This window comes from Pectinophora gossypiella, chromosome Z (genome assembly GCF_024362695.1).
Source record: "Pectinophora gossypiella chromosome Z, ilPecGoss1.1, whole genome shotgun sequence".
Taxonomy (NCBI): Eukaryota; Metazoa; Arthropoda; class Insecta; order Lepidoptera; family Gelechiidae; genus Pectinophora; species Pectinophora gossypiella.
Genome location: NC_065433.1, coordinates 23,924,249 through 23,949,852, shown reverse-complemented (window position 1 = coordinate 23,949,852; position 25,604 = coordinate 23,924,249). Strand labels below are relative to the sequence as shown.

At 37.6% G+C, this 25,604-nt stretch overlaps 2 protein-coding genes across 5 annotated transcripts in view; one reads left to right on the top strand and one right to left on the bottom strand.

The window, feature by feature from the left end:
- LOC126380294 (trafficking protein particle complex subunit 10) overlaps nucleotides 1-9,876 on the bottom strand; it is a 33,887-nt gene extending 24,011 nt beyond the window's left edge. For all 4 annotated transcript variants that reach the window (XM_050029605.1, XM_050029606.1, XM_050029607.1 and 1 more), the window contains exons 1-6: nucleotides 9,560-9,876; nucleotides 8,885-9,096; nucleotides 6,059-6,451; nucleotides 5,579-5,878; nucleotides 1,062-1,271; nucleotides 617-855 (exon numbers count right to left, since the gene is read on the bottom strand). In XM_050029605.1, coding sequence (XP_049885562.1) covers nucleotides 617-855; nucleotides 1,062-1,271; nucleotides 5,579-5,878; nucleotides 6,059-6,451; nucleotides 8,885-9,096; nucleotides 9,560-9,623 — 1,418 coding nt within the window. In that variant the 5' untranslated portion in view covers nucleotides 9,624-9,876. The remainder of the gene's footprint in view (nucleotides 1-616; nucleotides 856-1,061; nucleotides 1,272-5,578; nucleotides 5,879-6,058; nucleotides 6,452-8,884; nucleotides 9,097-9,559) is intronic.
- A 1,038-nt stretch (nucleotides 9,877-10,914) lies between these two features.
- The window catches only part of LOC126380305 (mothers against decapentaplegic homolog 4), a 66,136-nt gene continuing 51,446 nt past the window's right edge, over nucleotides 10,915-25,604 (top strand). The window contains exons 1-5 of the mRNA XM_050029631.1: nucleotides 10,915-11,049; nucleotides 18,346-18,584; nucleotides 23,320-23,494; nucleotides 24,600-24,809; nucleotides 24,916-25,521. Of these exons, the coding sequence (XP_049885588.1) occupies nucleotides 18,348-18,584; nucleotides 23,320-23,494; nucleotides 24,600-24,809; nucleotides 24,916-25,521 (1,228 nt within the window). The 5' untranslated portion in view covers nucleotides 10,915-11,049; nucleotides 18,346-18,347. The remainder of the gene's footprint in view (nucleotides 11,050-18,345; nucleotides 18,585-23,319; nucleotides 23,495-24,599; nucleotides 24,810-24,915; nucleotides 25,522-25,604) is intronic.

The following is a 25,604-nucleotide window of genomic DNA, read 5'->3' as shown; positions in this document are numbered from 1 at the left end:
TGCTCCATACCCTCTCCGGTTGATTGAGAGGAGGCCTGTGCCCAGCAGTGGGACGTCTATAGGCAGTTTATGTTATGTTATGGGTACAAGTCCTGGAAACCGCGTGATATCAACTATCCAAACATGAAACTCGTCAAATTAGTGGTTTACTAAGATTCACTAAGATATAGGTCACGCGTTTACTGATCAGAACTATATTTATGAATTTTAATCAAGAAAAACGTAATAATAAGTCCGTCATTTAATCACGTTTCTATATTATGACGTCACAGTGTGCTTTTTCATACAAATTCCTTAGTAATTTAGTGTTTTTACGTTTAGTAAAAAGTAACTGATTTGACTAGTTGGAGACTATCCTATTATTTATATAACATAACATCGGTTTTCCGTTCCACTGAAGCAAGGAGGGGGTAAGACGAGTGTGTGCGCCTGCGTTTTGCGCGAACGTCTGCGCGCTTTAATATATCCTGCGTACCTGACCGCTTCCGTAGACTAGGAGTCGAAGTGGTCGCTAGAAGCGGTAGCTAAGGCTAGGTTATCAGGGAGCCTTATGAGATGAGATTTCCTTCTTTCAAACGCACTCGGCGCTGCACATTAATTTGACGTTCCCACTCACCTTAACCTTCCAATATGCTTATAAGTCCCCATAGCCAATTCAGCCAGCTCAAGGTAGTATTGTTGGAAGCAAGTTTTGCTACACAGCGCCTCTTTCAATCGATCCGTGGGCGTAGGTTGTTGGTTATTAGGCTCACTGTCGCCCATCCCAGCTGACAGCATCACTACTAGGTGCAGCTGTTCAGATGTTGGGTCTGGGGATCCAGGGAGAAGACCACAGAGCTTGCCTAGCTCGTGAAGCTGAAATATAAAGGTTGTTTTTAATATCTAATAACATTAACAACTCTTAACAATCATCTAACAATAATAAAGTAGTATTAAACAGAACGACTAGCTCAGTACAATTAGTGATTAATGATTATATTTCTCTAGTGTTGTGACGTTTACTAGTAGTGATGTATCGGGCGAGATTTTCTATCTAACAGTAGCAGCATCACGAGCCCTACCTTATCCTTAGCATTGTGCAGCAACGGTGCTTGTGTTGCGGTGCACATTTCCAAGGCACTGTTTGATGCGGACAGCTTCTCAATCGCCCTCAGGGTCTCGGCACATGCCAATTGGGCCCAACAAGCCGCGGCGCCCTCCACTGCCGACGCCCCCAGGAGGTTTAGCTCAACTAGAGTGCTGTGCACCGTCGCCAGACAACGCGAAGCGATCTGGAAACATCGTAATTAGTCGTGTACTAGATTCAATATAAATTATGAAATGACAATGGGCACATTTGTATGAAACTTGGTCCAAGAACCTCCACTGATGAGACTTATATGTAATGAAAGCTTATACTTTCCCTATGATTCTGGCAAAGTTCTATCAGATTCTGTCCCGGGGTTCTTTTTCTACAGCCATGTTTGTCCTGGCTAAAAATGTGATAAAATACAGTGGGGGACTAAAATCGACTCAAGATTTGTTGCTCAGTAACTAAAGCTACATAGCCAGGACAAACACGGCCGTAGAAAAAGAATCCCGGGACAGAATCTGATAGAACTTTGCCAGAATCATAGGGAAAGTATAAGCTTTCATTACATATAAGTCTCATCAGTGGAGGTTCTTGGACCAGTTTCGCCCATTCTCCTTTAGATTACTAAACAAAGACAAATATAAAACTTATTTATGAATTTTAATCAAACAAACGTAATAATAAGTCCGTCATTTTATCACATTTATCTATGACGTCACAGTGTGCTTTTTCATACAAATTCCTTAGTCATTTCGTGTTTTGACGTTTAGTAAAAAGTAACTGATTTGACTAGTTGGAAACTACCTTGTTATTTATATAACATAACACAACTTTATATTACAGCTTATAATAAGAACCCATCAGCAATATCCAGTATAGGTACTTAAACTCCGATATCGATTCATAGACATTATAAGCGCATTTTTTTTCCCCGTACCTACAAAGTGATTCTAAGGTGAAGGACACAGAACTGAAATAACAGGTGTACCAGTGACAGATTAGCCGTACGTAACACTAGAGGCGGGCCTCGGGGCTCGAACTTTCAAAATGCGGTAATTTACGTCTCTGATGTATCTGCATTTTTTGGCGAAACTGATTTTCACCTATTACATTTGTCAATAAGACACAAATCACTTTAGCAAAATGATTTATCCCGTTTTCATCGCCTCGCTTTTCGATGTTCGACCCGGTTTTTTAACAGAAGCGACCGCCTGTCTGACCTTCTAATCACGAAGGGAAAACCAGCGTATTTATAAGTTAACGCTCGCCACTTTATGTTTATAAGTGGCTAAGCTATACTTGTGCACAACAAAATACATAAACAAAAGTAAAACGAAAGCGTAGGTGTGTGGACCGGGAGAGCTGTAGGTACTAGAAACACGCGTCAAATTATTCTAAAATCACTTTACACTAACCTGACACCGTCTATGCGAGCTCAGGCATCGGAATCGTGCAGTATAATAGCTCATCGGTGGACGGGGTCACATTTCCGTCATACATTTTTTACTTACACCCTATGCCCGAGACCGCGTCCTTGACGCATCAGACCCGATGGACTGGGCAGTGTAATAAGTCCTATTTTTTATTTAGTCTCACATCACAAAATTATTCTTCAAAAATACATTCTTATTTTGAAATGCATTCTGCAGTACGAACGAAGAAATACACTAACTTGACTAACTGTCACTATAATGATACTGGACGTTATAATTGGCCAGTCACAGATGGTCGACCATGGGGAAAAGCAGTCGAAGATAATTTCTAGACTTTGAAGCAATGGCTAACCGATACGCCAGGTTTAAGTGGTACTAGACAGTGCTGTTACGGTTCCTTACATATATAAAACATAACTTAGTTATAACTATAGATAAAAGTATACACCTACTTGATAAAATCAAATGTTTTTCCGTAAAAGAAATGCGAAAATTGTTTCAGCCTTACAAAGTCTTTAGCAAATACTAACAATAAATGGATCTTGTTATCTGATTAAATAATTTAATTATTCTTAAAGGATATGACGTCAGTGTTTTGTATAAATAGGATTATATTTCACACCCGAACATAATACACTTCTCATCAAAAAAATCGAAACACCTTGCAAGTTTACGTTTTGTCAGGATTATCAGAAAAATGTGTACATTTAGGAATAAATGTTAAATGTCGTTTAATAGTGAGTAATATGAGCTTATCAAATCTTAATGAAAATGTTCTAAATTTAAATGAATTTTTCATAGGTTTCGTATTTTGTTAAATGAGTCATTTTTATTCCGTATGGAGTATAAAGGAAATGGATAAAACAACACACGTAAATGAAAAAAAAAAGCTAAAAAACGTTTATTTAATAACTTGTATTCCCTCCCCGAGCTCTAATTACTGCTTCCATACGGTTCTTCATCGATCGGATGAGAGTCACGATCACATGCTGTGGTATATTGTCCCATTCCTCTTGGATTGCATCTTGCAGCTGGCTAAGTGTTTCTGGGGCAGGATCTCTTGCTCGAATTCGTCTCTTTAATTCATCCCACAGATGTTCAATGGGATTCATGTCCGGGCTTCTTGCTGGCCATTCCATAATAGAGATATCGACTTCGTTAAGATAATCTCGTACGACGCCCGCGGTGTGAGCCCTAGCATTGTCGTGCATGAATATGAAGCCGTTGCCAATAAAATGTGCATAGGGCATCACATGAGGCTCGAGACACTCTTCGACGTACCGATGACAGTTTAGTGCAGGCAGACGTGGCCCAGACACGAAAGCAAGCTCTGCCTTACCGTCGGCGCTGATTCCTCCCCAAACCGTCCACGAACCGCCACCATAGCTGACCTTTTCTTCAATGCAGCATTGTGCATAGCGTTCTCCGTCTCTTCTGTAGACCTTGTTCCTTCCGTCGTTACCATACAGCATAATTTTACACTCATCAGAAAAGAGAACTTTGCTCCACTGTAGGTATGACCAATTTAGGTGCTCACGTGCAAAGTTAAGGCGCGCTCTTCGATGGTCTGCAGTTAATTTCGGCCCATTTGCTGGCTTATGCGGTACCAGTCCACGATCCTTCAACCTTCTTCTAATTGTAGAGTCACTTACAGCCACCCTTCGTACAACACGAAGCCGCTGCTGCAGTTGAAAAGCGTTAAGACGTCGATTTCTTAAAGAAGTTGTTACAATACATCGATCATCTCGCTCAGAAGTGACCCGATTCCTGCCAGATCCTGAACGGCGCGTGAACAAACCAGTCTCCCGATAACGTTTATAGACTCTATGAACAGATGACAGGCTTAGATGCAGTCTTGCAGCCACAACACGCTGACTAAGGCCAGAATCCAGCAATGCCACAACTTGGGCGGCTTCTGTGGGCGAAGTATCCATACGTTTTAGAAAAAAAACCTTTTTTCAGACGTCCCAAAGTCACAGTATTGAAATAAAAAACAAAAAGTTTAAGGATAGGCGCCAATTTTTAGTTTTTAAACGCTAAATGTACTCCAACCCTAAACACACATTTGTCTCAAAACAGTGATTCATTTCGTTTATAAGATAAACAAATGAAATTCTAATTTTGAATTTAGAATTTTCGCTTATTACTGTAATGGCCAAACTGCCAGCTATACATTTATGTATTTTTTTTCATCGTATGAATTCTTTTTTGTGTTAAATTCGGACAGAAACAATGAAAACGGAAGTGTTTCGATTTTTTTGATGAGAAGTGTATATAATTTACTTATTTAACAGGTCGCGGAACCCAAAGTCCGTTTAAAAAATTGTATTGATTCGATGAATAATGCAAACAAATATTAATTGCTCGTAATTAACGTACAATTGCTTGCGTCCGTCTATAAAAATTGTCTAAATGCGTGCAAACACATTATAATCGCACACAATCATTTATATCACAAATGAAACGAGTAATAATACTTTGGCGGAACGATTATTTTGCGTTAAATCTAAAAAGTGGCAACGTTTAAAAACTCAATTATACTTTTTTATTTACTTTTTATGATTATCCGTCGATCATTCAATCCGATGTTCGATTTTCTTTCCCGCCGTTTACATTCAAGATGCCTGTTCTTTTTTGCTGTTTATTCATTTGTAACCCACGAAACCGGGAACTTTAGTTTGCGGTATTCGCAATTAACCAATTTTATTGTTACTCATGTTGAACTTTGGTTTGTGGAATGGTAATAAAATAAAACATAGGAAAATCTGGTACGAAGCTGTAGTGTCTTCTCATTACTTGATTTGCAATTCATTTTCCCCATAAACTAATATTATTCTTGTCTACTTTGAATTTCTAGTTCCTGCGTTAGTGTTAGCGCGTATATTTCAGTAATTATTTCCTTCTATATCATCTCCCTTGCGTTACCAGGTTTTGCATGGGGTCCATTTACCTGAAGATATGACCGGTCCGGTCTTTCAGATAAGCTAATTACTGCCTGTCTGACATTCCAACCAGAAGGGAAAACACCAAATTTCTGCATCTCCTATATATTTAAATTAATTAAAAATCTTACCTCCCAAGGTTTATTAGTAAGCAGTAACATGGCACTTTGGCGTTGGAAGAGATAGCTTCTGAAGTCCAGTAAGGAAGCTTTCTTTTTTATGATGAGGTCTCTCAGTTTCTGCGGAACCAGGGCTGTCAACTTGACAGCTTGCCACGACGTGATTGGCTGTCTAAAGCTGTCCAGCCATTTTGGACTAGCAGTCACATTTGAATTTAGAACGAACTGCGAAAATAGGGCGTCTAATTCATCGTACTGAACTAACGCTTCGTCGTATAAACCTAGCATTTCTAAGACAAATGCTAGTTGTTCCTGTAAGGGAATATGCTTTTGTAATTCCATTAAATTAATAAACAAAACAAGCAGCTTAAATGTGACGCATTATTTGACTTTAGAATCCTGTTTTCTATCCGAAAGTGTCACTAAACTTATCTAGAGTTTACAATTATACAACATCAAGCAGTTTTACATCGACACAACAAAATCCTTTACCTGTAAAATGAAGTATTTACAAAAATCCCACTCTGGGTCATTTCTCTTCTCTCTCTGTTCCCTCGTATACTCCTCAAATTTTATCAAGGCTTTATTGTATGCTACGAGAATGAGATGCCTCATCTTGGCTACGAGCGACCTCCACGATTCAGCACTCCTCGCTTCAGACTTTATAGGGTTTATCACCGATATAAATCTGTCCTCAGTCTGCTTCACTGCGAAGTCCCCTTTTATTTTGTCCAGCACCGTGGTCCTCGGTAGCAATTTGTTAGTTTTCCTTATATCGTACGTTTCTACTAAAATTATCATCCAATCTGTTACCCCATTCTTTTCTAGATGCTTCAGCCATGATTCTACGTCTTCTCTCAGTGTGGTTTTGTAATATTCTATATCCTGTAACCGCAAGTGTTCTTATTATACAAGGAAAAAAAAGATAAGGACGAATTGAGAACCTTCTGGTTTTGTGAAGTCGGTTAAAAATAGAACCTTTTCGGAAATGAATATAGCAGATATGTATAAAATTTATAGAAATCAGTGGAGGTAAAGAAAGTGTCGGATACCGAAAATCGACTAAGGGATTTTATCTACTTTAACAAGATGAACCATTTCAGATCACACAGTTCGGAGTCTCCATACAAAAATCTCATTCTTAATGTGTGACGCTTTACCGCGTAAGTGCGAGCGAGACAAACAGTTCATTCTTGCTCTTACTATCCGTTTACACTAAAGTAAGACCCAGAGGGGGTAAGGCGGGGCGGGGAGTCACTGTTCTATACGCATTATTTTTTAATCTATGCCAATTGGGCAAGAGTAGTATGGTTTATTATTATCCTTTCCATTTCAGAACTTCGTTTAAACTTGTCTGCAAGTTGTATTCTGATTATTTGTGGCTTCGCCCACCCCTACGATTACGCGAGGTCTAGTATGAAAGTATAGAATAACTTGGTAAGTGTCCTATTATTTTACAACAATCATGATTGCAAAAATAAACATGTCAACAAAGGGCACAGTTAAGGATGAACGCGTAAATTGACGACACGTCGGCGCTGTTGCATTCAAAGAATGCATTCCAGTATAAATCACTTTAGCAATGGTTACGTAACAAATCGCAACGCAATCATAATATCATAATAATAAACACCCAGAATGGAAAAATAATAAACAGATGCAATTTATTTTTTATTAAAATCTATTATCATTCGTCTGCTGTCCGTAACAGGAATTTCCTGTTAAATTAAAATGTTTTGCAGTAAGTTCGCTACAAAAGCTTTTATGCCGCGGGTGTTTTCCATTTAGCAAGCAGCTTCCAACTTTTTCCATTAAAATGTCACTGCAATCGCGTCGTTTGATATAAATACGTATACACGTAGTATCGATGGCAACTATATTTATACAGTACAATTCCCGTGCATTTATATTGAAAACGGGTCGATTGATTATGATTAAAGATTTTGTGTGCATTTGAGCGCAAAAGCAGCAGCAGCACAGGCGCGGCGTATTGTAAATGTACCTGGTAGACAGGTACGAACAACTAGTATGCAACAAATGTACACATAACAAAATATCTGGATATATCTATACACACATATGTTCACGTCATTTCCTTCCTATAGGTAGAAGATGTGATAAAGCAACAAAATAAGGAAGACATTGCACTTAAATTAGGGTTTAATGATATGCAGTAATTTCTAGGAATGCAAGTAAGCAATATGCTGCGAAATTTGATATTACCTCAAACACAAATTCAATGCAATACGCATTTGCGCCAGAATCTAATACAAACGAATATTTCAATGCATTTTTTTATATTTAATCGTGGATGAGCAACTGCAATCGAAAGTTCCATGTGTTTAGAGTATACATACATACACACACGTCACATCAACATGACCTTTAACTCAAATTATAAATTAAATAATAATATTAGTAAAAAAATGATTCAATAAAAATATATAATAAAAATATATCCAGCAAACTGTTCTTGCTTGTTCTGATTTTTGAAAGGCTTTTTTAAAGATATAGAAAACTACAAAACCTAAGTAATTAACAAATATTTTGAAAAACTTCGCCTTTATAAATGACACTTGTAAAAAAATCCTGTAAATTTCGCAAAGCTCACAAATGTTAGGTCATTACTTAAATAACTTGTAATGTATACCCTCATTGGTTTTTAAAAGATGTGTTGCTGTTGCAGTTTCTTGTCATTTCTTCACCTTGCGAAATGACGAAAATTCAAAAATGTTACATTGACCTTCAACAAGTTTATAATTATGTTGAATAAACGATTTTGATTGACTTTGTAATATGTGAACTCCATAAGACTGATTTTACTATACAGAATTTATAGTCATATCATATCATAGCGATGTTGGTAAAAGACAGTTCTTATTGAGTTCTGAATATGCCATGGTTGAGTTGCTATGACTAGTTATGCTGTTATGTTGTGGTGCACTTGAATAATGCACTCACAAGCAGAATGTTATGAGATATATGTCCTAGTGAACTGTTTTTGAGCTGAATTTGTATCAAATTTAGAGGGAAAGAAATTATATATTAATAGAGAACACCACACAGTAACAATACAAAAAACAGTAGAACTTACACAAATTTACATATAAACAGAAATGTAAAAAGAACAGAAAAATAATAATAAAATAAGCAAAATTTTGGTTGAAACAGTCATGTGGGGTTAATTTACACATGTAGTTTTCTTGAAAAGGAAAATCGAAAATACCTTATAGAAATCAAATCAGATTCAAATTATAACCATATCATCACTTAAAAACAAATTGTATTTTAAATATTGTTTAGTTTTATTTAACTTACCACACAGTCAGTCCAGTAGATGTGAAATATTGGTCGTTTCAGCAGACTATACTCAGACTGCAGCTTATCCCTATTGTACTTGACAAATGATGCTTCTAAGTACACAGACTTGGTTACGCGGCCATAAGACCGCCTCCATTCGCAGGAGTCTTGGGGTATTGCTGCTACAAGTGGCGCCTCTAATGTGCAGAACAGATTCCAGTCTCCGGCACCTGTGTGATGTGAAGTTATTGCTTTATCATCATAAGGTCTGTTAGGTCGGTAGATTCATATTACTTATTTATTGTTTATATTTCATGGTGGTAGGTACATTTTACTGGTTAATAAAGCAGTCTGTCGCTAGTCTTGGACTTTCATTGATGTACAAAGGCCTAACACCTAAAAATATTTTAAGCTTTTATATTAGTAAATAATAAGGTGTATGTTTTCCATAAATAAAAATAAATTAATAAATTGTTCTATAGTAATCTGGTAATCTATTTATGTATAAATCAATGATCTGGTATTAAATTAATTTTGTAAAAAGCATTAAGTAATTTAATTATTTAAAATTTATTAGCACTTTCAATAGGTTTCGGGTTAAATTAGTTAGCCGTTCCTGAGGTATAAATTCGAAACAAGAGCTTATAAGTGATGTCGCGTCCCTAACTTTTAGTACGCCAAATATATACTCACATGTTACTATAGGTTTGTTTGTCATTCCTTCGCGATCAGATGGAGAATTATCGACACCCTTCATTGTTCATCATCAGCAAAATACCTGAATTTTGCAGGCATGACACACATAAAAATTCTCCTAATTATTAGTCAGAATCCACCCACTTTAATAATCTTTACTAATTACAAAGTATTAATGAATACAACTTTTAGTTGTATCTCTAGTTAGTACAGATTGTTTAAGAAGAAATGTATAGTAAAGGTTTAAAACAGGATTTTATGTTCCTACGAAAATAAAAACGAAAATTGGCTAAAATTTGCTGTCAGCCACCAACTCGACGACAGATAACGTTTCGTTTTATATTTTTGGTGTCGATTTGTGTTATAGAATTATACAAAACAGAAGAATAATTTCTTCAAATACCGCAAGGTTGTCATAATCTTTCAGTGATTTGATGAGTAAATATTAATTATAAATTACATCTTTTCTAAAAACTAAGAACATATTTAAATGAAAAGCATTATTATTATTAAAAGCACCTAATGAGCTGATAACCGTAAAACGAAACGTTACTATGTTTTCGTCGTTTTCGTTGCACCAATTGCACCCCACGATATTTTTATGAAATTATTCTTCGGTAAATACCGGTTATGTAATAAAAATAAAAAATAAACATGTTATATTACGTCTGGCAACTCTACCAATAAATAGTAGGTTTTTTTGAGGTTTTTTGAAGATCAATTTCAAAATTATATTGAAAACTTCTTGGACAAAACCAAGAAAACCCGGTTCGCCTGAGGTCCGATGCTTGGTTTAATAAGGGACTTACCAGGCTACGTTCCCAAAAAAAATATAGATGGCGGTGTACAACGTTGCCTTCGGCATAGGTATCATAGCAATGTAATTCTATACATAATTACTTATAATTATGTTATATAATGCTTCTGCCATTAAATTATATTTTTTGAATAATTATGTACCCGACACGTTAAATCTGGAGAGTTATAAGTTATAACTCTAATGTAATGAATAATTATTAACTACCTTTGTTAACTACAATATAACGGATGGCACGGGTTATGGGTTCCGCGCCAGGGCGCTAGTTGTATCGAGGGGATTGCTCAATAGACGCAGCAAATGCTATCTAGATGAATAAACATTGTACAGCTTTTGGTTGTAGGCCTAGATATAATTTGCAACGCGCACTATTCGTAGCGCGAACGCAATAAGTCTTTGCAATAAGTCGAGAAATGTTCTAAAACCAAAATTTTAACTTATTTGTTATCAATGTTGCCAGATGAATTTATACAATTCTTAACACTCATAAAATCATTAGTAGTTAGTAATGGTAACACTAATTGTCTATGCGTCACCAAAATGTCGCATACTGTTTTTGTATCATCTCGCAATAAAGAAAATCAATTTTCATAATTTATCCATGAATTTGTGATTGAATACTAAGTTAACTTCTTACAAAACCAAGGAGTAATATCACTTCAGCTCGCAGGTAACTTTAAATATTTTTATTCTTTTACTAAACACTTGTTCCGTAGGGAATTATTTTCTTTTATTTTGTGCAATTTTGTCTAATATTTGATAATGATATGGTTGTATTGTTTGAACATTTGTCCTTTTATTGAATTGTTTTTGTGAAGTTAGGTTATATTGAGAAAGTGTGCGAATTTTTATTGGTAACTAAACAAAGTGTCTAAGCCTACTAAGGAGTGGAGGCTTGTCTCCTCGCGTAAGTCATAATCATTATTTTTTCTATAACTTATCCATAGCCTTCGAGTAAAAAGCTTTTCTTGACCATTAGTGCTGATAAGAAACTTGAAAAGTTGACTAAAACTTTTCAGGTGTGATATTTTATTGTAAAAGATTATGATCTTTAGGCGCGGTGCCCGCCAAGTCCAAAGCCGGAAGAAATGTGGAGCGTAGTTAGTTGTCTCAATTTCCTGAGTGAACCATAAGTTTAAGGTTAGAAATGTAACAATTAAACTTTGATTGTAACTTGATTGAAACATAAACAACATAGGACAAGCACTCCTGTTACTTTGTCAGTGGTCTGGATATCCATAGAAGGCTGTGTTGTATAAAAAAACACTAATGTATTCCTTTATAAATGTATGTGTATATTATATATGAAGTTAACAATGCTAGGTATATGTGACTCCTACGTTATTATAGGGGTGGTAACACTTTACTAATTCAATATGTGTCAGTACAGAAACCCATAACTTTAAACACCCATTGGTATGAATTACTAAGATGGACTGATGGATCATATAGTGACAGGTGACCATCCTAGAGGCCATATTAATGGTCCATCATGTTAGAAAGGATACAATCCTCCTGTTGGTTATAAAACCAACAGAAGGACTGTCATAAGACAGTAAAACATCTTCTAAGTTCTTTTAATCTAGCTAGAAGTTTAAAGACAATAATCACCACACCTGTTCATATTCTTTTTTTATTAGGACTGTATTCTGACTAGTGTTATTTCTACTCTGATATGAATAATGGATTTATGTATGCTTTAATTCTTTTAATTTTTTATTGAAATTGTGTAATTTACATCCCATAAAAACATTCCAAAGACCAGCCACAATGTATTGAAATGTCTTTGAGCAACAAGAACAACAACAAACTTTGAATGTCAATAACTTTGCTATTTCCCCCTCAAGGTTACTTTTTTATGTTTCTAAAAGTTTTATAAATGGGACACTTTTTGAAATTATAACCAAAACTCCTTCATTTCTTTTCTGTTAGCTGGCAAAGTTTCATAAACATTTTGAACAAAGTTACTTTCTGTATGTTTTTTTGCCTAATTAATTTTTAACTATAACCCAGTTGGCTTCCTAAAGAAAAGTTATGAAGTAAATAAAATAATTATTTCTAAAGTAAGGTAGAACATACGCAGACATAAAATGACGCCCATAATCCTTATGGTGTTCAAAGACAACTTGCAGCCACTACTGATGCGATGTAAGGTAGAAAATTTAAAAAAACATACCAAATGGGCTCAGGGTAATTTGGGTACCGACTTTTAGTTTTGATAGTATTTTTGGGGCACTCTATGCTAACCTCAATTATTAATTTATTAGACTTGATCTGAGAATAGTTTTACCTTACAACTTTCTTCAATTAATGTATAATATAATATAACAGTAAAAACTGTATGTAAATCCATTCAGTGTTTCTCAAGATTACCCTGAACACTCACAGGACACACTTCCATTTTATACTATGTATTAATGATGATTTCAAGTGAAACTAGGTACTTTTCCACACCACATAAGTACTATTTCAGGAAAACATTCACCATAATATTTACAATTTGCTATTAATAAAACATTTGTGTAAAGTTATTTGAAATATATCCATACTAATATTATAAATACGAAAGTGACTGTTAGTCTGTCTGTTACCTTTTTACGCTTAAACCGTTGGGCCGATTTGGATAAAAATAGGCACATTGGCGCCCGGGTCATCCGGATTTTCTCATTCAAGTGGGATCGGCGCGCATAAAATTTCACGTTGCAAAAAAAACACACACGCAAGTTTGTGCTTCATTTTTCTGCGGATTGCGTAGCGGTATAATTGTTATTGTATTGTATGTGTCTGTCTGTCTGGAAATATCCTAATCTAGTGTCTATCTATTTGTCTTGACCGTCCGTTGGTTAGAGTAGGTTTTATGTTCATTTTAAAATGGCGGCCGTAAAATACAAAATGGCGGTAGACATGAAAACAATATTTTTTGCACCTTGACTGACTGACTGTATGTAGTTAGGTATATCAATACTGCGGAAGCTTCGCAAGCTGTCTTGCATGCGTATGTCACGCGTTAGGCTGCGTTTTCATCGACGCGGAGATGTGCAGGAATCGACCAATCACCGTGAGGGAGAGAGTGACAGAGAGTCTTCGTTTTTCGCTCTCTCGAACGCTGTGATTAGTCAAATCCGCACATCTCCGCTCTTCTCCGCCCATATCCGCGTCAGTGGAAACCCGGCCTTACAATAAATATACATACCTAATAAAATGTACAGGAAGTTTTAAAGAAAAGTAGTTGAAATGATTTTTATTTATGTGACAAATAATAGTAATTAAATACATTAGTCAGTAATTGTCTTAATTTTCAATAATAACATTTACGTCCAAGAAATGTTGGAGATACCAATTGAATGGTAACACTTACGTCATCAATGGGCTAGCATGGCGCATTGTCATAGGATTGAGCATACCTGGTTTTCATATACCATGATTGTATTGTTGCTGATGAGAAGCTCGGTGGCGCAGCGGTAAACGTGCTCGGTCTGCGATTGTTGTAGTTAAGCAACTTTCGCAAAGGCCGGTCATAGGATGGGTGACCACAAAGTTTTCATCTCGAGCTCCTCCGTGCTTCGGAAGGCACGTTAAGCCGTTGGTCCCGGCTGCATTAGCAGTCGTTAATAACCATCAATCCGCACTGGGCCCGCGTGATGGTTTAAGGCCCAATCTCCCTATGGATGGAAAGGCCCGTGCCCCAGCAGTGGGGACCTTAATGGGCTGATGATGATGATGATTGTTGCTGATGAGTAGTGTCATCTCACTATAAGAAATATTTTCTATGGCTCCTTACTGTCAAAGTGTCTGTTATAATATAACAGACGTTCACGCTGGCGAAGTCGCGGGAGGAAAGCTAAGTCATAAACATAAAAGTCGTTGTGATACCTTGACCTGCACTTCTAATACAGAAATAAATCACATACAATGCAAATACACACGTTCATATCCTCAATCTCTATTGAGTTAGGTAGAGTCGGAGGTTGACAGGAGACGATTCAATGTAGTTACTGTTGGTAGAGGTGTCTAAAGATATATAATTGAAACAGTATAGTATTTAGGCATAAGCGACCTCATTATTGGGCGCCCTCAGGCCTGTTGTCTTAAATTTTGTACCGGGTGAGAGCGCTCAGCGCTCCCCATTTGCCCGCCGATGTAGTTAATGCCATTTGCGGCAAATCTACATTAAGTCACGTCAAAAAAAACTTATTATCTCTGTTCTGTGGTACTTATTTATCAATAATTCCATCACTATAGATATCATGATTCCATGCTTCGGATGGCACGTCAATCCGTTGGTCCCGGCTATAAGCTGTAAAAACACCTCCACCAACCCGCGGTAATAACAATAATAATATATCTTTATTTGTTCTCCACAATGTACAGAGATGTGGAGAGTGTAGTGGAGTATGCTCCATACCCCCTCCGGTTTATTGTGGGAAGGCCTGTGCCCAGCAGTGGGACGTATATAGGCTGTTACACAAGCTAGAAAAAGTAGCAATTCAGTAATTTTCCTAGCAATGCCATTGTTTATTTTCACGCCACCTTCCTACATGGCCAAAATTTTGTATTTATTAGAATTTAAATGGGTAAGAATACATTTTGGAAACGTTGACTCTGGTAAAGAAAAACATGTTTGCCATAACATCTTGAATAAAAAGTATTTTATGAAGGAATACTGAAATATTAACGTCTCGCGTACCGTTGTTGTGGATGACGATTGACGTCCGTAGGGGAATAATACACTAGTTTCTTATTATTACGTTTTTCTTGATTAAAATTCACGAATAAGTTAAACAGAAAAAAGAAAATGTTTTTCGTCAGTTTTAAATTTGTGTTAATTTAGTAATCAGAATATCATAATTTATCTTTGACCTAGGAAACTACCCAATTGTACCGTTGTTATTAGAAATTTAGGTGGCGCAATTTTTGCATGCTTTTCTAAAACTTTGGCTGTACAAAACGTGTACTAATGCACGATTACTGTGAAAAAATAAATGCGTTATGAAATAAAAACGTGCATCTATCTCCCAGCCCAGTCATACCAAAATAAAGTAACATTTGAGTAACATTCTAATTAAGCTAGTAATGTGCGTTTTTATTAATTCAAAATACCGTTCAAAAATATCTTTATTCATTTGGTAACAGTGAATCGTCAAGTTTTACATTTTTTTTTTGACGAACGTCTCACCCGCTTGAAACTACTGCAGCTTTTCACAATCTGTGTAGCCGAGGAAAAGTAGCTGCAAGAAAACCCTGGGCGGTGGAGAAGTACATTGCATTGTTTACCTAACTAACCGCTATTAAATGAGAGAGGGGCCCTAGTGTACTACGCTCTTGACATTCGAAGATAGTAAGGTGATTTCGTATCTCGGCGGGGCGAGTTTAATATGGAGTCTGAGATTTTTGTTATGTACTCAAACTAGCTATCTGTATATTTATGTCGCTGCCGACTAGTCCCAGAGTTTCAGTCAGACTGGTTTGGGTGTCTCTGCGAATGGGTGGTCGCGCCCCATTCAAACCCGTCACGCTCACCTAGTAGTGAGACTACTAAGAAGAAGTTGAATTTGAAATAAGTTGTGATCATCAGCGCCATGCAATATTGGAACGTTTGGCAGTGCCGTATGTACATAAGTGTTTTTTATAATTGTTTTACTTTTGAGCGGAAAAAGTCGCGTGGAAAAGAGGAGGCTTACACGCAGCAGTGAATAGATACAGACTGAATAGATATATTGTAAAAATGGACTCAGTATTGTTTTTTTTTGTGTGTTATCGGATTTTTATGGGAAACTTCGACATGATGATAGTCGTTTGTTTTCGAAAATGGATTCCTCTTGTTTTTGTTGTATATTTAATTAAAGTTTGATGTTCAAGTTTTGAAAAATTTTTACATAACATATCATCACATCTGTATTGCCAAAGGGGTAGGCAGAGGTTTATAGTATTATACACCCATTCCTCGGCGGTTATGTTGTAAGTCCCATATTAATAGGGGCCGAGCCATTATTCGGGTATGAATAAACAATTTTTGCGAGAAATGTAAATAAAATGTGATTGTATAATAAATAGTTACTGATGTTACACTGAATCGGCGCGGGAGTCCACTTAGGCGTTCTTAGAAGATTATTATGTTTAAAGTTAGTTTGTTTATTTGAACATTGTTTGTCTTTTCCCACCGGAGAGTTTCGTGTTCGTTTTGCTTAGTAAGGTTTCCGCGATTATCATTTGTTGATGGGGTCATATTCTGCATATGGTCAATTTCAGCCTTGTCATATTATATGTATTCACATTTATTCTAGTTTCTTATTTTCTCTCGGTCATTCGGTACGCCGCGAGCACGTACATATTAAAATAAATTGCAATATTTTGATTCGTAAAGTTAGTGTTTATTTTCATTATGCCGATTAAAGGTACGGAAATTTTATTTATTTATCTACGGGATTTCATGCATATTTTTATTAATTTAATTATTAATAATAAGTACATTTATAATAAATAATATGTTTTTATAAATTTATTATTTCGTATTAATGTTTACCAGCACGAGCACCTTACCAAAATGAGAAATCTAAATATGTAGTAAATACTTCTATCTCTTTCTGTCCAAATCTTCTATTTTTAGGAAATGTCCTATCAGTCCCTTTGGCCGCCCTATATGGGACTGTAGCGATCAAAGTTTAGTTATAAGTAGATATTTATTTAATTTAGACTGTGTCTTATCAGTTTCGTTGCGCTTGCATTTATTTTGTTCCCTCGCTAGGATGTTTTTTTATTCATCATTATATTGTTCTAGTATTTCTCTCTAGTCTTCTTGTTACTCAACCTATTCACCTAAGTCTTAAGTTCTTGATTCAGTTGATGGTTGCGATGATTGCGAGTGTGGAGTATCACCACAAACTACGGCTCACCTTTTGTGCTGTCCTAAGTGCCCTAACACCTGCACTATTAAAGACCTTTACGAAGCCACTGACAATGCCGTAAGCGTGGCCAATTATTGGTCAGCAAAAATTTAGTTTCGATCGCCATCGACTCGCAAAGAAGAAGAAGATTCTGTTTGGAAGTCCCACAAATAGTGTGATGATGTTCCAGTAATTAATTACTTACATACATAAAGTCACGCCTCTTTCCCACCGGGGTTAGCAGAGACTATAGAATTCCCATTGCTTCGATCCTGACACACTTCTCTTGCTTCTTGCAGGTTTATTGGGCTACATACACACATACTTACATAAAGTCACATCGGTGATCCGTAATGTAAATAGAGCCAGAAGCAATCACATAACTTGCGTCTATTTTTGATACTAAATCCTTAAGATGTTGCGACGTTACGATCAGGGGGGTTAAAATGGCCACATCGAACCATTTCATCTAAGGGTGGTATTAATAAACCAATCTCAGCTTTGAGACGGCCCTCAAGAGCATGTCAATGACTGTTCTCATATAAAAACAGGGACTTGAGCATGATCTTGAGGGCAGTCTCAGCTGAGATTAGTTTATTAATACCACCCTAAGAAAGCAATATTGCAATTTGACATTAATTTGCATTGCGCACTTACTTTTATACGCGCAAATGTCAAATTGCAATATTGCTTTCTTAGATGAATTGCTTCGATGTGGCCATTTTAACCCCCCTGTATGTTGTTGACCTAACGAAAACTTTGAGATATGATTAAGACCATGATTCCGAGTTGATGTCAAGTGGAATTTTCTTTCTAAATAATTAAAAACAACTAATATTTTCGGGAAATTTTGTTGTAGTATATCACATCGGAATGAGTTTTTTTTAAAAGGCGATGATATTTGTATTAGTGTGTTGAGCTCACAATATGATGAAATGGAACGACATAAGTTCCATAACTGGGAACGGGCCTCCTTCAATCAATTGGAGGTGGCATGGAACATGCACCACGCTGCTCTATTACGACTCTGTGGTGGCTTGAATATCCAACGGGAAATAGTTTAACTTTTTTTTTAATTTCAGCCATGAACAATACAGCGCCGACATCAGCCGACGCATGCCTCAGCATCGTGCACTCTCTCATGTGCCACCGGCAGGGCGGCGAAAGCGAAGGCTTCTCCAAACGAGCCATAGAATCCCTCGTGAAGAAACTCAAGGAGAAGCGCGATGAACTCGACTCACTCATCACTGCCATCACAACTAACGGTGCTCACCCTAGCAAATGCGTCACCATACAACGAACCTTGGACGGCAGACTACAGGTAACTATCGTTCTGTAATGTCGTCCTCAGTAACCGCCTCCGTGGTCCAGTGCTTGAGCGTTGTGCTCATGATCTGGAGGTCCTGGGTTCGAATCCCGGTGGGGACAAATCACGAAAACCACTTTGTGATCCGTAGTTTGGTTAGGACATTACAGGCTGATTATCTGATTGTCCAAAAAAGTAAGATGGTGCTTCGGAAGGCATGTTAAAGTTGTAACGCCGACAGTTCTTTTAAAATCCAAACTCCATTGTTTTACTATTGTGTCTCGAAACCTCGGCTTTACGAGGTTAAGCCGTTACTACTACTTACTGAACTACTACTTAATGATCTTCCGTAATGACCTTAGCGCCTAAAGGAGCACCGGGAAAGATGGAACTTGGAAGGATCAGAAGACCTTTGACCAGCCGTGGGATCAGTTAGGCTAAGTAAGATAAGAGAGTACAGTTCCACGCATGTTTTCGTTTTTCGCATGATGGTATGTGACTATGTGGTCTAAGGTGGAATACGCTTAGCTAAACAAAAGCCTATTCACTCTAGCCTTGAAAACTTCAAGATTATGCATTACTGCCTTCTCTAGCGATTTCGGTGGATAAGGAAAAGACAGCTACAACTTAAAGTAAAGAAAGATAGGTGCTGCGGGAACCAGTACCAAGGTGGACATGACATATTTTTAAAATATCCTTATTATTGTACGGCTATGCTGAAAGTGTATCATGCTACAAGATCTTTAAAATGGGTTGACCTTAAGGGTCGCCATTTCAAAGATCAAATTAAATTCAAACTCAAAATTCAAAGCCGTCCTAGATATGATCACAGTTTCGATTTTGAATTATTCAATGTAACTCAAGCGATCAAGTAGTATATGAATTCAAAATTATTCACTGGTTTCCGCAAGACACCGGATTGGGAACAAATTCAGTGTTATCTCAAATGTATTATGCAGCGTTAGGTTTTTGAAGTTGGGTTAGGTTTTGCCACATAGAAGTGTATTTACAGACTTGTTATCATAACCGAATCAGATATTACATTTATAACTTAATTCGCGGTATATAACATAAACCGTCTATATTCGAATGAATGAATGAGTATTTAATTGCATAAACAATTACAAGAATTGTGTTCGAAATACTGAAATAGAATAGTAAAAAATCATCAATTGTAGAACATGAATGATCTCTAGATGTAAAAAAATGTTGAGTATGATAAAAATTTAATAACAGTAAAATAGTCACAAGTTACGCTAAAATGTTAGGCCGCATTACTATCATACTATTCGTCTCAGTGCTGAACACAGGCCTCCCTGACACCTGGAGCGGGTTTGGAGTATACTCTACCACCCTGCTCCATAGCGGTTGATGAAGGAGTTTGCGCTAGTAGCAAACCCATTCTCTGCATAGTTTTCAAGCCTGAAAGCCTCCGACTAATGCTGCTAAAACACGAAATACTAAGGCTTAATTCAAAGTAGGGATGCACGGTTTTTTACTTTGAATCGATTTTTTGGATCGTAATGGATCGTAAACCTCTGAATCGATCCTTGGATCGGATCGTATCCTTTTGAATCGATCTTGTGAAAATTGCTTTAAAAATCGTAATCTAAATTTGCAAAGATTTCATAAAATAAAACACATTGAAAAATAAATACTTAACCATAACTACTTATTTTGATCTACCCTCATCATGTTTCATTGTTTATCAAAATCAACTTACCTTGCTTTGTAACAGGAACATTGCGTGAGACGGAGTGTTTTAATTTTAAATATACTTTAGTGTCGGTATTCGTTTGTATGTATTTGATCTTTCTTAAGATAACAAGTTGATTGTCTGTGAATGCGATTTGAAGGATGCGATTCATCTTACTTATGAATCGAATCGAATTCAGATCGCATAGAAGTGAATCGATTCAAAAAATCGCTAGATCGTATTCACTTGAATCGATCTTCACAAAAATCGAATCGTAATGTGCATCCCTAATTCAAAGGTAGCTATGTCTCTTTCTGGCTCTTATCGTAAAAGAAGGATGACGGACGAATCGGCACCTATATTCGCTATGTGTGTATTTTTTCAAAGAAAACCAAAGTCTTCCTTCGATATTTAATTAAATTGTTTTCCCCTCTTTGGAAACATCCTGCAATATCCGAGAGGACGCAATCGGAAATTGTGTTAGTCTGCGTGACAGCGACCTATAGCAATTTGAATTTTATTTTATTTAATAATATTTTACGGTTGGTTGATTGAGTTTTTAAAAAGGAAATAACTTATTATCGAGGAATCTCAACATTGGCAAGTAAAAAAATAAATAAATTCTACCGTGGTAACGTTTATGGCTACATTTACAGTGTCGAGAGGCTCCGGGGAAAACAAGCTCTTCGAAGTAGTACAGAAACGGTAAACCGCATCGAACAAAAATGCGCGGGAGCGGGGTAGAATCCAAATGTCATTGCGATTTAGTTCTTCGCAAACAATCGACAAAAGATTCCTCAAAAAAAGTGTATACATGCATTTACGCCCGCAATCCCTAATTAGGCAGGGCCACAAGTAATGAGAAGATAAGTTACAGCTACTTTTGATACTTTTAGCGCGTTAGTTTAGGAAACGTATCCTATACATTCCCTCTGTATGAGCTGAATGATTTTATTTTTAGTTTTAATAATAATTATACTCAGTGTAGCTTAGAAGCAACTAGTTGTTATTCAACAGTGATTGGGTTTTAAAATGACTTTTTACAAAAAAAGCATAATCCCTGATAGCCCTGTACGGAGAATGCTTGACTTACATCGTAGGATCCCAGGATTTGTGTCCGGTTAAGGGTAATACGCTCGCCTCTGGAGTTATTGTACTATATACCTCTGCCTGCCCCTGCGTGGGTACAGGCGTGATGCTATATTATGTTATGTGTTTTAGAAAAACTAGAAAATTGTAAACAAATTTATAACATATTGCCAATATTGCAGACAAATTATTACAAAACAAATTCTAATACCACTCATTATATTTTCTATTTATCTAGGTTCCCGAGGCGTATCTTCAATCTAAATTGTTGTGATTACAGATAGTAATTGAAGCACCCCTCGAAGCCTCAGATAGCTTTCCTGTAGAAGACAAGTCTTATCCATAGACCGATTCAATAGTTCATCAAAACTTGATTGCAGTCTAATCAATTTTCAATTTTATTATATAATATTTGATTCCAAATAGTATGTGTTTAGCTACTAAACTAATTTACCAAATGACCAGTTGGTTGGCATGCGACCAAATTGGGGATGTCCTTAAGAAAGGTTTAGTATTTGAAATATAAACAAATTGTGAAATAAATGTCTATATTTGTGAAAGCCTTAAATGTGTAATATTCAAATTCAAAAATATCTTTATTCAGTAGATAACATAGTTCACTTTGATACATCATTTTTATATAACTATGTGCATGCTTGCTGTAGCATGATTTATGAGTTAGTTGATATTCTTAAAAGTTTATTTGAGGTAAGGATTACTGAATGTGAAGGGAGAAAGAGTATGTCAGGATCGAAGCAAATGGAATTTCATTCTCTGCTTACCTCGTTGGGAAATAGACGTCAGTTTTTCCTAGGTGTCTTAATGAAAGAGATATTTTGATTGTTTCCTTTGGTTCATTGTTCGATGAAATAAAAATCATCACCATCATCATCATCGCCTTCTGGGCGAGCTCACTTAGGCCTCGTCAATGCCTTCGGGCAAGTCTGAGGCCAAGAGCAAACCCATCAAAGGTAAAAAAAAAATGATTTTGAAAACTTATATAAGTGCAGCATTTCAAAACAATGACGTCATATATAGTTTGAAACAGATGCTGATGATATGATCAAAGATATTATTTATTTATTTTATTTATTACATGAGATTAGCAAGACTTGCGACATGAATTGTATTTATATTCATCTCAAAATCGACCAATACAATTTTGTACATAACATGAACGGCCTATATACGTCCCAATGTCAGACTAATCATAATAAAACACTTTTAGACAATTTGAGTACTAATTTTAAAATAGGATTAAAGGGCGGACATATACGGGATTTAGGCATACATATATTAACAGCAAGCGGAACCAGACGAAGATCTGGAATATTGTTTGATAGGCAGTTATATTGCGGCCGTTAGAATCCATTTTCTATTTTCACAATACACTGACCTTTACAAATCCCAGATGACGGAAAGTTTTAGTTGTATTGCATTCTGATTATTTCTGATATAAGTGCGTAATGTTGTACTAATTGGAGTTGATTGACTTATCCAAATTTACTTTCGCCAAAGCTCGTTCCTCCGCCATAGCTCAGTGGAGCAGCGTGGTGCTACGTACCCCCTCCTCCGATCGACGGGGAGGCCTATGTCTAGAAGTAATGCGTATAATATGTACTATTACTATTACTCGTATGCCGGAACGATGATAGGTTAAATGCCATTTCTTTTATACTACAACAACTCGGAAAGTGCCTTCTTCCTTTTTAGAAAAGGATGCAGTCATCCTCGGGTCGGGTCCGGTCGGGTCGTTGCTGATCGGTCACTTTCTTCCCCTGGTGGACATATACATAATAAAAAGCCTATATAAGATCCACTTCTGGACAGAGGTCCCCTCAATGAGCCAGACGGGATATGGAATGCCTCCACCAACCCGCACTGGAGCAGCGTGATGGAGTATGCTCCATACCCCGTGAATAATGGAATAATATTGCAGTTCAATATTTTTTTCTTTCCTTCCAGGTTGCCGGTCGCAAGGGGTTCCCTCACGTGATATATGCTCGTATATGGCGCTGGCCAGATCTCCACAAGAATGAACTGAAACATGTCAAGTTCTGTCAGTTTGCTTTCGACCTCAAATGTGACTCAGTCTGCGTGAACCCTTATCACTACGAGAGAGTCGTCTCTCCAGGTATAGGTAAGTTGCTTTGTGATATTTGATTGATCTTTGTTTACATCTAAACAGAAAATGAGTCTGTTAACCTAATAAACGCCTGCAGTGTTGAGACGGCTGGGGGGCTCAGAGCCAAGCCTCTGAAAAACGCAGTGAGGACCGTTTGGCTCCAATATTTGAAAAGATCTGTGATCCCCGATCAGTCCACCGTGGACAGCAGACGTCGCCGCAATACATATTTCAAAAATGAATGTGACTCAAATGCTGTGACTTTATCTTCACTAATCCAAAATGGAGCAGCAGTGGAACATTTTATTCCGTGCCCCTCCGGTTGTGTGCGGGTACACCTGTGTCCAGCAGAGTTGTCACAACCTTGCATCCAAAAATCCCGTGTGCTGCTATACGGGACGGAGAGTTACCGTTCTATACGCAGTAATATTATTATTGTTTATTCTACGGCATTGTTATGCTTTATCTTAAGGATGCAATGGCGACCTGTCTCTTTGTACTTTGCAAAAAGCACTGTAAATAGTCTAGGCGCAATCTGGCGAATTATCTATTCTTTTATTGTATGTAAACACAAAAGATGATGGCCTCCCTAGGCAGTGCCTTGCGACCTTGTCTTTCAGATGGTTTTAGGTCACAACACCAATAGATTTACATGTCTGATGCCAAACAATACATTGTGATTCTACCTTGCGAGACATCGTCCTACTTTCTTTAAGGATATTCCAGAATCAATGATATGGGAAATCTATTTATTTGCGTTGCATTTGAGAAAGTAGTTTCATCTCGTTCGCATTTTTATATGATGTTCACAGTTTTGCCCTTGGTTCTGTTTCGACATACACATCACACAGCATTGTAACTATTATTTGTAACTATTATAATATAGTATTGAGAAAAAGCGATTAGAATATTTGCAATTTCATAGACTAGGAAAGAGTATGAAGACTAATAAAGGGTCGTTTATTGCTCAAGCACCATGGCGTTAGGATCCAATCTTGTTTTGGAAACTATAGTTTAGACGTTAGATCCTGAAATAAACAGAATTATACACCTGAATATTTCCATCATATTTTAGTTATTTAAGCATGATTACTTTTTGACGAGATTCTTTTTTTTCCAGATCTCTCCGGGCTAACCCTCCAGTCAGGCCCAAGCAGATTGGTCAAAGATGAGTACACGGCAGGTCTCAGTGGTAATGGCATGGACATGGACACAGGTGAACTGGTCACCATCCAGCACCATGCCACCAGCCCCAGACACCACCACTCCACCATCCCGCACCACCACCAACAGTTCCAAACCACCAACATTATTATAAACCAGGGACAAAGTAAGAGTTACTATAACAGCATTTTTCTTATTTATTTTGAGTAGCGTGTCCGAATTTTAAGTTGCGATGCATGCTAACTTTTTTATTTGCGTTTTACTCCTCCTAGCGCCAGAAGGCGTTCCGAACATGTTTTCGCCGACACACGGGCCTCGGGCGCCTATCAGACCGCCCGGTGGACCTCCGCAGATGGTGCCTCAACCGCAAATGGGTCCAGCTCCTCAAATGATGCAGAACCACCCAAACCACCCTAGTGGTGCCCCGATGGCTAACCGTCCGAGTGGGCCGATGACGCCAACACAACAAATGGCGCCCGGTACGCCGCAGATGGCGCCGGGTACTCCTCAGATGGCTCCAGGAACTCCTCAAATGGGACCGGGTACGCCGCAAATGGGTCCGGGGACGCCTCAGATAGGGCCTGGGACGCCGCAGATGGGGCCTGGGACGCCGCAGATGGGGCCTGGCACTCCGCAGATGGGACCTGGTACGCCACAGATGGGGACGAGCGTGCCACAGATGGCGTCACCGCGTATGGCGTCGGCACCTAATCAGATGTCGCCGGGAACGCCTCAAATGCCCTCGATAAGCCAAGGCATGCAGATGCCCACCCAGCAACAAATGGCGATGGCCCAGCAGAGAGCCATAGCGCCCAAACTGGAGCCTCCGGACACTATGGACGCGAGGGCGATGTGGCTGCCTAAACGAATGAACCGTTGTAAGCTTTATTCTTTTATTTTGCACCTTCTTTAGTGCCGCCACTTCTCATACATTTATTTTGTTCTGCATGTTTTATGTCCT